Here is a 13,621-nt window from a genome sequence, read left to right on the forward strand (position 1 = left end):
CTACATGTTTCCACACAACATACGTTTACACATGATCCAGATCTTAGACATTTTCAGTCCGTACAGTACGGGAGTAAAGAGCGGCTGACACGTTAGAAAGTATAAAGATAATATAATACCCAGCATGTGTGGAACACTGCTCATATCAAACCTGCTCTGTAATATTTGAAAACAAGCCCCGAAGGAGAAGTTGAGGAGCGAGGCCAGGTGGGGGGTGCAGGTGCTGACGGCCTTTTGTCTCGTCTGCTTGGAACCAGAGAAACAAACCTTTAAAATCCTCATGTACGTGTAGAGGATTAAAACCAGAGGAAGGATGATGGAGATGAATGTGTAGACGAGTCCGTAGACGTTGTTGACTGTGGTGTCAGAACACGACAGTTTGACCACAGAGTAGTTTCCACAGTAAACTTTGTGAATGATGTTCCCACACAGCTGTAAAGGGGAAGTCAACGATATCAAAACAGCAATCGCAAGAAAAGGGAACAACCACGTTACAGCAATTAGCATCGTAACTGTTTGAGTTGTCATACGTGTGTTGTACTGCAGAGGACAACAGATGGCCAGGTATCGGTCATAAGACATCACAGCTAAATTAAAGAATTCCACACAAGCGTAAGAATAAACACAGAAGATCTGCAGGAAACAGAGAGGACGAGATACAGTGTGAACGTCTGAGAGAATCTGGAGCAGGAGGAGAGGAAACAACCCTGTGCTGCCATACAGTTCATTTACAAACAGGCTGCACAGGAACACGTACATAGGTTCATGGAGACTTCTGTTCATACAGATAACTACAATCAGCAGCACGTTGGCACAAAGGATCAACAAGTACAAGGACAGGACCAGCGTGAAGTACAAGTATCTCAACAGACCAGAGTCCACATAAGCAGCCAGAGTGAAATAAGAAACGAGTGAGGAGTTCATCACGATTCTTTTGCTTCATGAAGAAGTGGAAACAAAAGAAAACACACACTTGTGTGCAGAATCCAACACATTCATGATATTCAGGCTCGGCTCAGTAAAGAAAAACATCATCTAGAAAACAGAGGATCTGATTTCAAATCACAGAGGTGAAGTGAATGGTGAGGTTCACCTGCTGCTGGTCCAAACTGAGCTGAAGCTGTGAAACCTCTTCTTTTAACTGCTCTGGCTGAGGGGCGTCCACACAGTGACCTCATTCAGAAGATCGGGCCGAATGTATTTGTAACATTTGTAGAAACACAAGCTGATGGGTTGACAACATATTTAACCTTAGAAACATATTATACATGTTCACTCTAATGAGCTGATCTTTTGATAAACATATTTCTATCATACTCTTATAATATTTGAATTATACTTTTACTGGAAATAAGGTTCATGGGATTTTTTCCTCCAGGTACAAAGAGAGGACTCATTCATAATTTGGTTCTTGGTCCAACTCTCAGAGCAGAAGATGAGTTCTGGGTCTGGATCAAACTGAACCAGGTTCTGTTGGTTTGCAGTGAAAACAGATTGTTGGACAGTTTGGGCTTTTGGACCAATCACAGGAAGTAGAGACAGAATTAAACAGAAGAAGAAGAAGACTTTTGACTTTTAAATAACTTTATTTAAGAGACATTGTCAAATAGCTCTTAATTACTCAAAAAAAATTCAATGATAAATCTTGGGTGTTATAACATAATAGCAACAGTTATATATTTTCTTACAACAGCATTGTGACTCCAGTGTCAGGTCCTTGGTCCTCCAGAGTAGGAGTGTACCTGGATCACAGTGCAGGTGTTCTGTCCTTCTACAGCGTCTCTGACACCATTGTTGGTTATAAATCAAGAGCTGAGTTCTGTAAACTCAAATAGACTCGAGTCATTATAAGCAGTGATTTAGATTCTGTGTGTAAGTCTTTAACTTCTTTTGTCTCCATGTTTGTTGATCAAAATTCATCGTGGTGACGTTTCCGCTCCGCACAGAGATCAGCTGTCAATCAAACACTGACCTTCCTTTATCACACATATTTAGTTCTCACTTTGTAAAGACAGAAATCTATAATTACACTGACATGAATGTCAACCTCCCTCAAACTACATGTGTTACAACAGCCCCCCCCCCCCCCCCCGCAGACATTCATATGGTTTTAAGGAATGGGCGTGGCAAAATAACTGACTAGCGCCCCCTAAAGGGCAGCCCTGGCCCAATGATTGGCCGACGTCTACAAAAATCTATAAGGACATGTGTCTTTTCATAACAAACAAATAAGTCTCTGGGATAGATATGCTAGACCAAACAGGGAGCCCGTCATTTTGACTTTAATGGCTATTGGGGCCATTTTCCTCATTTGTACTTTGACGAACTTGTCGTACGGCTTTTATCCGATCAACTTCTGGGAATAAATACAAGATGGAGATATAAACTACCTCGTTCAAACTGAATTCCGATATGATTTGAGTTTATTTACACCTCAACGTGTCCACACTGAGATCTGATGTCCGTCCACCTCGGTTTGTGAGCTGCTGTCTCAAAGCCTCCAGGTTGACATTCTGTCCAGCACCATCGTCCCAGTTGTTCCCAGTCGTCAGGTCTTTAACAAAATGTTCAAGAAGTAAAAGTTCAGGAGTTTTCTAAACACACATTTTAGTCTCTGGAGTCCTGAAAGACGTCTTGTTCTGATCTTGTCTTCACAACTCATCGCTCAGGAGTTCACTTTCTTTTCATTTTCGAAATTATAAAGTGATGTTTCAGTTCAACTTTTTATACAGAGACAAGACAGTTTTGTTTCAGAGAAAATGAGTTTCTATGATAAAGCACAAACGCTGTTTCATGAGAATCGTGTTCGTTACTAATTTGAGGAGAGCAGTAAAGATCGGAGGCTGCAGGAAGCCAGCGGACTTCTGATCCACTTAATCCATGTGGTTTAGGATTTGAACATCTCACAGACCCTCTTCCCTCCAGGTTAGTGCTGCCATAGAAGTGCATTTATGAATTAAGCCTGAGCCGAGGTGACTCGTGCGCCGGCAGCTTATCTCCTGTTGCGTGGCTGGAAGCAGCTTAGCTTTACCTGCACAGCCCCTGGACATGAATAGGCAGAATAAACTTGCAACCTGCATCATAATATTTTAGAAAAGCTGGCGTGAAATCAGACATTTTACGCTTCCAACAATCCCAAAGAAACCCTGTGAAATCCTGGAGAGACTGACAATAAGAATGTTTTTAAATTCCATGTTAGCATGTGATTCAGCCAATAATCCAAAGTAACTGAAAGTCTAGTTTCCACTTCTCTCTCCAGCTTAACCTCCTTATTAAATCCAACACTTCACACAGTGTATTTATATGAAGTTGTGTGCAGTTTTAAGAGGTTGTGTTGTGTTGTGTTGTGCAGCAGTGAGTGCAGGGCCGCGCTCATGTCTCCTCATGTCTGATTAATCACAGTCGACATATCGACGCGTGTTAGGTTAATGTATCTGAGGAGCTGCTGATCACGTAGCTGCTTATAAACTGTATCGATCTGAAGATTGATCCCTTCAATCATGTGTCCACGGGCCGGGTGGGAACAGCAGGAGGTCGTCATGATGTACGATAAATTGTGCTCGGCTCTTTATGAAATCCAAACATACAAATCTCACTGAACAAGCCCAACTCGCTGTGTGAGACATTTCTGCTGCAGCAGCTGTTAAAGGAAATGTGTCCGACCTTCCTGCTTATTTTATTCAAACAAATGATTCTCTGATTGTATTTATTGCCAGTTAATAAAACTCTAAAAGCATATTTTTCATGAGATTACTTGCAGGGAGACGGGGAGTCAGTTTTCAAACTATAAAAATGATGTGGAATGCATTTTGCAAATTGAACAAACATGAACAGTACGTAATGTGTTGGCTCTGAAAACAACGAGCTCAGGAACAAACATCAGACCTGGTGTTCGGGTGCATCTCAGCCAATCAGAGTAGAGATCCGATCCCTCGGACAGGATCTGCATCAGTGAGTCCAAAACACGGGTCAACCCAACCTTGTGATCAGCGCCATCTTAGTTTCATGGAAACCAGAAGTAACCATATATGGAGTGACAGGGGGTGGAGCCTGACTGAGAGACCGAGGACAGGACCCGCCCACCTGCCACCTGCACCCAGTGAACTGTAGCTGTCAATCACAAGGAATCAATGTTCACGCTTGAAACTAGAGATCGAGACATAAACTCCTTAAATATACCCTGACATTTTCTCATAGACTTCTACAGAAACAACCAGTGGAGTCGCCCCCTGCTGGTCATTCCGGATAATACACGTTTCACGCACTTTAAGCACCTGGAGTCTGCGTCCATTCTTAAAGGAACCAGGAGCCTGTTTAAATGTTCTTTGGTTTATTCAGTGTTGTAATTGTGTGAGTAATTGTACTGCACAGTTTCATTTCTTGTGTTTTTGTACGTGAAGAGTTGTGATGCTAACGTAGCTGCAGAGCAAGAGCTTTGTTTACGTCCATGTTGTTTCCTTTTGTACTTTCATCATTTTAATTCTCACCTTGTTGATAAGGGAAACGTAAAGAGGCTTTGAAGCTTTTCAACATGAAACGCTTGTAGTTTCCTGTGGATCATGTAAATGGGATTTGTTGCAGGATCAGAGTAAAAGGCAAAAAGAGGAGTGATGTTGGACGGGAAGGGAGGATGAGAGAGAATTAAAAACAACATGAGAGAGAGAGACTGAGTCAGATCATAATAACTTTGCATTTCCTGCCCCTGTCTCTTTATGAAGTCATTTTGCTCTGATGACCTTGTTTCCTCATAGATTGTTAAAGAAAGTGTGTCTTTATATATATTTTCTGCTCATTCTTCTAATTTTCTGAGCTGTCATCATCACAATGAGACACAAATACTGCAGTTGTGTTTGTTTTTAACCCGTGTGCGAGGAAAGCAACTGGAAACTATGAGTTACATTATTAATTTTCTGTGGCTGCCTTCTTCTTTGGTGATTCCGGTTAAAGTTGGTGATGCAGAGAGAAAAGGACAGAGGAGGAGAAACTAAAAGTTAGAGGAACTAACAAGACGAGATGTAAAGTGGAGGAGGAGGAGGAGGAGGAGGAGGAGGAGGAGGAGGAGGAGGAGGAGGAGGAGGAGGAGGAGGAGGAGGAGGAGGAGGAGGATCAAATATGGATCAATAATGAAGCTGCTAATTAAGTGAAACTAACAGAAGTTTCTCTGTGGATTTAATTCATTTTTGTACTCGACAGGTGAAAAGATGATCTGCTAGTGAAGATGTGTTGTCATGACGATAGAGGCTTGTTCAGCTCCATGTTGTTATTTTCTTTATGAACAGAGAGAATCTTTATTAGGGCCCGAGCACTGACAGGCACTGACAGGTGTGACCCTATTGAAATTGTAAGGATTCTTCTGAGCGTAGTGAAGGGGCTTTTTGACGGCTTCAACGTGCTCAAAAATCTTTAAAAGTTTGCAGTTAATTAGAAAGTGGTGAGAATTTACATTGATCTTGACAATCGATACACAGGTGTATCATGACCAGACAAACAAAAAAGCCTGAGGTGCAATTGGAAAAACCCAACAGGAAGCCTGCTATTTTCCATTTAGTGGCCATTTTGGCCATAGTCCCCATTTTTACTTTGAGGTACTTGTACCAGGGCTTTCATCATATTAACTTCAAATTGAGATGAGTGTCATCACAACAAGATGGAGATACAAACTAACTCACAGATCAATTTTTTTAATCACACGCTGTGACTGTGGCGTGGCGTCAAATTTGATTGCACAACGTTAAAACTGTTCTGTAACCCGGACATACAAGGACCATGAATCCTTTGATGCTGAGCCGTAAACAAAAACTCCACTCCTGCAGTGACAGTGGTCAAAGATCAAAGGAATATTTATGTCTTGCAAAGGTGACGTCTCTCTCTCTCTCAGAATTGGGACATGTCCTCAAACCGTGTAAACATTGAGTTGCGGCAAAGGTTCATCCTTCGACATAGGAGACGATGTTGTCATAACTCCACTCTGCGTTGTCCTATCACCACCAAACTTCTGTCTCATGATCAGAGTCCAATCCTGAACAGCTCTATCTGTCAATATTTCCTAAAGTCATTTTTTTCTATTTCAGGCAAAACGCATGCAACGCTTCAAAATGCATATGCTCGGGCCCCAGTGCTGCTTTGCAGCCCTAGACATTTTAGAAATTGTATTTTATAATTGGTACTTTCAAGGGTAGAGCAATCCTGGTTTATATATATATAATTAATTTGTATTTTATTTCATCTACATTGTTTCTATTGTTTTATAATAATTGTCGTTACTATTTGCTTCTATTTGTTCAGCACTTTGTGTTTCACTTGTGTCATGAATTGAACCACTTCATCATTTTTTCATACTAAACCAAATAACTGGTTTGGAATGTTTCCGTCTCTCTCGGTCGTGTTGTGCAATAGGAGTAGACTTGACGTTGGCTAATTATTAATAATCATGAAATATGATTATTAAAATAATAAAAATGATCTATCAAAAATAATTAAATTATTAATTGAAGATGATCAGTAATCAAATAACAATAAAACCACTAATGAGAAAATAGGAATTATCAATTAGAAAGTACAAGCTATCAATTAACAATGATAAGGTTATCAACCAAGAATAATGAAAATAATTAGTCAAAAACAATAAAATTATCAATTTAAGAATAATACTATCTATATTAATAATTGAGAAAGGGGGGCACCACCCTGGTTACAGGGACCAACGGAATCAAGCTATAAATATCAGTCTCATAATGATAAATGTCAAATTAATAATGTCAATATTTTAATATTAACGATTACTTAATAAACAGTGAAGGCTTCTAAGTTCGAGCACAGGCAATCATAATCCAGCTGTATTCACACACATATGCACAAATAATCACAGACTACAGATACTTTAATTACAAAAGTATTTATTAAAAAGGGGAAATAAAGTTATAATGTTATTCAATGATTCCTCATTTTAACATGCTCCAATATTTCAAAGATAAACACAGCAGCAGCACTTATCACAATTCAGACAATACATGTAAAACCTGCGGTCTACCTATGTATGTCTGTCTCTGTGTGTGTGTGTGTCTGTGTCAAAGTGTCTCTCTGTGTGTATGTGTCTATGTGTGTGTGTGTGTGAAATAAAGTTAGTGTTATTTAATGATCCATCATTTTAACAAACTCCCATATTTCAAAGATCACAACAGCAGCAGCATTTATCACAATAAAGAAAACACATGTATTCATCTATGTGTATCTGTGTGTGTGTGCATCTGTCTGTGTCTATCAAAATGTGTGTGTGTGTGTGTGTGTGTGTGTGTGTGTGTGTGTGTGTGTGTGTGTGTGTGGGTGCGAGAGAGAGAGAGAAAAAGAAGGGGCGTGGCGATGACCCAGTCACGTAGTGACATCACATCTAAGATGGAGGCCGATCATGATTCGTGGAATCAAGGCCTAAAAACTCTCAAAATGGCGGATTGACTACAAAACAAGATGGCGGAGCCGTTATGAATTTAGAGCCAGGATGGGAGGAGAGAGAGAGAGGAGGCGTGGCAATAATAGACTCAAAATGGTGGGTTAACTTGCGTTATTCAAGATGGAGTCTATGTTAATGACACCATGTGGCCGGAACTCACAATGGTGGTCGCCAGATGAATTACACAAAGGAAATTTTAGACAAAGAGAATTCTTATCTCTGCTTGGCTTTGGGGGCCGAATGGTTTCCAGATGTGTTCAGCCTCTCTAAGCATAGATTTAACTATGTGACATGAACTGTATTATAAATACAGATCGGAAACGGGTGTATACTAGGTTTAAGAGAAGAGAGAGAGAGAGAGAGAGAAAACATGCAAGGAGAGTTCAAAGAAGCTCTTAAAACACGCCAGAGATAGATTAACAGTGATTTAACCACTCAGCCTCAAGCGGACGTTGTGGGCTGAGGTTCTGATCGGTAAACTCACTGCAGACTAACACAGACGTTAACAGCGTGGCTGGAGGCTTTCCTCGCGGCGCTCACACACTAACACAAAACCCGGAAATGAACTGGAAGTAGCGGCTCGTAGGAGCCGGTTAAACAATGAGTCTCAGCGGTCTCGCAACAAATACAATCAAATATTAAACAATATGCTACGTATCTGCCCAGATAATCAAGTCTCTTACTGTACAACCCTCGCGATGTGCCTGCGCGTCTGCGCGAATGTGTCGGGGGCCAGTGAATCACGTGGTCTCTCTCACGAGCGGAGCTCCGGGCTCGGCCGCTGGACCGGAAAAGGAAGCGAATTATTCGTGCTGCATTGACGGAATGAAACTTCGCCTTTCTTCTGTAACAGCGGAGATCGTGCTGCTTTACAGGAACGGAGTGAATTGTCTCTTACTCCTCAGCGGGATGAACGTCGCGCTTCTGCAGGGAACGGCTTTGTGGAAGCCGTTTGTGGATCGTGAAAAAAAAGAAAAAGTCTATGGAAGTGTCGGAGTCCGTCCAGCGGGGCACTTCCTGTTTCGGTCTTCAAGTTAAAACAGCAAAAAGTCCTATCAAGATAAAACTTCGACTAAAATAAAAGAAGAAAATGAAACGACTTCAAATAAAATGATATTAAACAAACGTCTAATCGCCTCCTTAGTTACTGAGTCGTGTAGTTAGGCCCCTGGAGGGTCTGGAGACGACTTGAGCAGGGTGAAACCCATCCAAACTGATGATGTCATCAACGTTACTACTTTATTTAGAAATATGAAATAAAGTAATAAAATGTATTTTTCAGTAATTCAAAGTGTTTGGTTTTATTCTGCAGATCTAACTGAAGCAGCAGATTAAGAAATAAACTGTTTTGTGTTTTACAGCCAGAAGATTTGTATCGAAGAGAAAACTCAGCTAATCAAGTTATATTTTCCATTTTCATACAACAAAACTCAGGGGAGATATTGAAGGAAATGTCTGTGTCGTGTCCACAGATATTAACGATGCAACTTCTGTATCTTGTGTTGAGATAGAAAAACTCCGTGGAAAGAAACTCAGTGTTGGATGAAACGATTTATAAAGGTCACGTTTTTTATGATTTATTCACTGATTGATTAAAAAAAGTCAAAATAAATATAAAAGTTTGTTTTTAATTTTGACATAAAGTTTCCATCATAATTCTGCTTACACTAATGAACTTTATGTCAATTTTATTAAATGTAAATTATATGAATCTGTGTTTTCATATTTATCAACGAATGAAAATGGAACCTTCATTCAGTTTAAATCAGATATCAGACTATAATAATAATGATGATAAGATTATTATTAAGTATCATATGTCATCAGGAATATAAATGGAATTTACTGCTAGCAACTCGTTCTAAACATAATTGGAGTAAAGTCTTATTGTGAATGAGGTCGACAGTCGGAATCTTCTTCTTCTTCTTCTTCTTCTTCTTCTTCTTCTTCTTCTTCTTCTTCTTCTTCTTCTTCTTCTTCTTCTTCTTCTTCTTCTTCTTCTTCTTCATCCTCAGCTGATGAAACCTCGTGTTCACGGAACTTGTTATTGTTATTAAAGTAACTCGGCTGAAGTTGATCCCACAGAGGCTGCGACTGTCCCTCAGGTCAAAGGTCACTGCAGCTAATCAACATGTTTGTCCCTGAGGCGTCTTCACACGAGACCCAGAGACCACAGAGACCAACCAGAGTCCTCACAGGACGGATCATCACCTGTGTCCTTCACCAGCTGTTTACTAACAACTGGACTGATTAGGATCAAAGACAACAAGTGAAACAACTGTTCAACTTCAAAGACACAAAGTTACGTCACATGTACGAAAAGTCGGTCACTGCTCATATCAAACCTGCTCTGTAATATTTGAAAACAAGCCCCCGAAGGAGAAGTCGAGCAGCGCGGCCAGGTGGGGGGGTGCATGTGCCGACGGCCGAGAAATATTTACTGTTGCATAAACTTCTGATTCTGAAACTGAGCGTCTTTTGAATTTTCACTTTTTTGATTTATTATGATCAATTATTATAAAATGTTTATTGACATATAATTATTCATGTATGTTTTTAATAATAAGCACATGAGTTATTAATAAGTAAACGTGTCCCAGACTACAAGGTGGATTTTGCTTCTTGTTTTTCACGTGGTTCCAGTCAAACGTGTCATTGACTTTAGACACAAACATCAAGTGAAGAAGAAAAAACATTCTCACTCTTTATGAAACAAAATATTTGTACATAACACATTTTTGTAGTATCATTTGACCACACAGACATTAAACTGCAACATTAATGAGGACGTGAGAAAATAACTTGTTTTTTCCCACTGACCTACATGTTTCCACACAACATACGTTTACACATGATCCAGATCTTAGACATTTTCAGTCCGTACAGTACGGGAGTAAAGAGCGGCTGACACGTTAGAAAGTATAAAGATAATATAATACCCAGCACGTGTGGAACACTGCTCATATTAAACCTGCTCTGTAATATTTGAAAACAAGCCCCGAAGGAGAAGTTGAGGAGCGAGGCCAGGTGGGGGGTGCAGGTGCTGACGGCCTTTTGTCTCGTCTGCTTGGAACCAGAGAAACAAACCTTTAAAATCCTCATGTACGTGTAGAGGATTAAAACCAGAGGAAGGATGATGGAGATGACTGTGTAGATGAGTCCGCAGACGTTGTTGACTGTGGTGTCAGAACACGACAGTTTGAGCACAGAGTAGTTTCCACAGTAAACTTTGTGAATGATGTTCCCACACAGCTGTAAAGGGGAAGTCAACGATATCAAAACAGCAATCGCAAGAAAAGGGAACAACCACGTTACAGCAATTAGCATCGTAACTGTTTGAGTTGTCATACGTGTGTTGTACTGCAGAGGATAACAGATGGCCAGGTATCGGTCATAAGACATCACAGCTAAATTTGTAAATTCAACACTTCCGTAAGAATAAACACAGAAGATCTGCAGGAAACAAAAAGGACGAGATACAGTGTGAACGTCTGAGAGAATCTGGAGCAGGAGGAGAGGAAACAACCCTGTGCTGCCATACAGTTCATTTACAAACAGGCTGCACAGGAACACGTACATAGGTTCATGGAGACTTCTGTTCATACAGATAACTACAATCAGCAGCACGTTGGCACAAAGGATCAACAAGTACAAGGACAGGACCAGCGTGAAGTACAAGTATCTCAACAGACCAGAGTCCACATAAGCAGCCAGAGTGAAATAAGAAACGAGTGAGGAGTTCATCATCATCTTTCAGACAAATAAATGAAAACAACACTTTTGTTCTCAGGCTTCAAGTGAACAACCTCAGCGTTGTGTAGTTAAAGCATCAAACACATTGACAGAGTAAAGACATTTTGACACATTCAGTTATAATCAGTGAAATGATCATCGACTGAAACTCTAATTTATCTCCTACAGTTATTCCATCATGAACTGAGACACACTGATGATCCAAACAAATCAAACGTCTCTTTTGCTCTTCATGTTTCTCTGTGTGCGTATCACTGTTGAATAAATCCCTTAACAGCAGAGACACACTCACACTCCAACTAGCTGCCTTATATTTCTTGGACCATCTCATGAAGTGGAGCAGGTGAGTGTTGGTGTGAGTCCGACCAACCAGAGCTCAGGGATTCACTTTCATTCACTGGCATAAAGTTGTATATCAATCATGTAGGTTTGTTCATCTCTCATTTCAAAGTGCAGCAGATTCTGTTGATTGCAGGAAAAAGACGTTGATCAGCAGCTGAAAATAATTTAGAAAAAAGATTTTTATAGAAACGCTGCAAAACATCATTCTGCACTAAACACTTATCCACACACACACACACACACACACACACACACACACACACACACACACTCACACACATGCAGGATTTCACTACACAATTTTACAAGCCTGAATATTCAGCTGTTATTTCCATTGAGTCATATCTCTGCTTAATATTATCATAAAGTGACCTGGTTATGACGAGAGGAGAAATAAAAGTAAAGAATGAGACGATTAAAGCAAAATGTTTTCTTTTGTACTTTTTATTCTAAAGTAAATATTAATATTACAATATTAAAATCTGTGATATTCACTTTTAAATATATATACCTTTATTTCATTTGTTAACTTTATTCTTAAAAATTTACAAAAAGAGCTGCAGCTAGATGGAGATGCCAACTAACTCAAAGATCGATTTTTCGCGACACAGTGGGACCGTGGCGTGCCGTCAAGGTTTGATTACACGCCATCAAAACACGAGGTTCTGTATCTCGGACAAACATGGACCATGAATCATTTGATGCTGATTATGCAGGATGGAGTTGTTTGCTCAGCATCAAAGGATCTGACCAAGAACAAAGGACGCTGGACATCAAACCTGTCTCTGAGCTGTGGCAGCTGTTGAGAAGGCTGTGATATGTGATATGTGATATATGATATGTGATATGTGATATGTGATATGTGATATGTGATATGTGATATGTGATATGTGATATATGATATGTGATATGTGATATGTGATATCTGATATCTGATATGTGATATGTGATATGTGATATGTGATATCTGATATGTGATATGTGATATATGATATGTGATATGTGATATGTGATATGTGATATCTGATATGTGATATGTGATATCTGATATGTGATATATGATATGTGATATGTGATATGTGATATGTGATATGTGATATGTGATATGTGATATGTGATATGTGATATGTGATATCTGATGTTGTGATATGTGATATGTGATGATGTGATATGTGATATGTGATATGTGATATGTGATATGTGATATGTGATGTTGTGATGTTGTGATGGTGTGATATGTGATATGTGATATGTGATGTTGTGATATGTGATATGTGATATGTGATATGTGATATGTGATGTTGTGATATGTGATGTTGTGATATGTGATGTTGTGATATGTGATATGTGATATGTGATATGTGATATGTGATATGTGATATGTGATGTTGTGATATGTGATATGTGATATGTGATATGTGATGATGTGATATGTGATATGTGATGTTGTGATATGTGATATGTGATATGTGATATGTGATATGTGATATGTGATATATGATATGTGATATATGATATGTGATATGTGATATGTGATATCTGATATGTGATATGTGATATGTGATATGTGATATCTGATATGTGATATGTGATATATGATATGTGATATGTGATATGTGATATGTGATATCTGATATGTGATATGTGATATCTGATATGTGATATATGATATGTGATATGTGATATGTGATATGTGATATGTGATATGTGATATGTGATATCTGATGTTGTGATATGTGATGATGTGATATGTGATATGTGATATGTGATATGTGATATGTGATATGTGATATGTGATATGTGATGGTGTGATGGTGTGATGGTGTGATGGTGTGATGGTGTGATATGTGATGTTGTGATATGTGATATGTGATATGTGATATGTGATATGTGATGTTGTGATATGTGATGTTGTGATTTGTGATATGTGATGTTGTGATATGTGATGTTGTGATATGTGATGATGTGATATGTGATATGTGATATGTGATATGTGATATGTGATATGTGATATGTGATGATGTGATGATGTGATATGTGATGTTGTGATATGTGATATGTGATATGTGATATGTGATA

General features: G+C 39.2%; 2 protein-coding genes across 2 annotated transcripts; both read right to left on the reverse strand.

Annotated features, from left to right (window-relative positions):
* Positions 1–930, reverse strand: LOC133004022 (olfactory receptor 11A1-like). Its single transcript, XM_061073886.1, has one exon. It carries the CDS (start codon positions 922–924, stop codon positions 1–3), a length of 924 nt encoding a protein of 307 aa, XP_060929869.1. The 5' UTR covers positions 925–930.
* A 9,337-nt stretch (positions 931–10,267) lies between these two features.
* LOC133004020 (olfactory receptor 11A1-like) lies at positions 10,268–11,206 on the reverse strand. Its single transcript, XM_061073884.1, has one exon. The coding sequence runs from the start codon at positions 11,195–11,197 to the stop codon at positions 10,268–10,270; it is 930 nt and encodes a 309-aa protein (XP_060929867.1). The 5' UTR covers positions 11,198–11,206.
* Positions 11,207–13,621: the final 2,415 nt, after the last annotated feature.

The sequence above is a fragment of the Limanda limanda genome, chromosome 6, assembly GCF_963576545.1.
Source record: "Limanda limanda chromosome 6, fLimLim1.1, whole genome shotgun sequence".
Lineage (NCBI taxonomy): Eukaryota > Metazoa > Chordata > Actinopteri > Pleuronectiformes > Pleuronectidae > Limanda > Limanda limanda.

What these genes read in the sequence shown, in the direction of transcription:
- LOC133004020 (XM_061073884.1), bottom strand. Translation starts at nt 11,197, where the DNA reads ATGATGATGAACTCCTCACTCGTTTCTTATTTCACTCTGGCTGCTTAT.
- LOC133004022 (XM_061073886.1), bottom strand. Translation starts at nt 924, where the DNA reads ATGAACTCCTCACTCGTTTCTTATTTCACTCTGGCTGCTTATGTGGAC.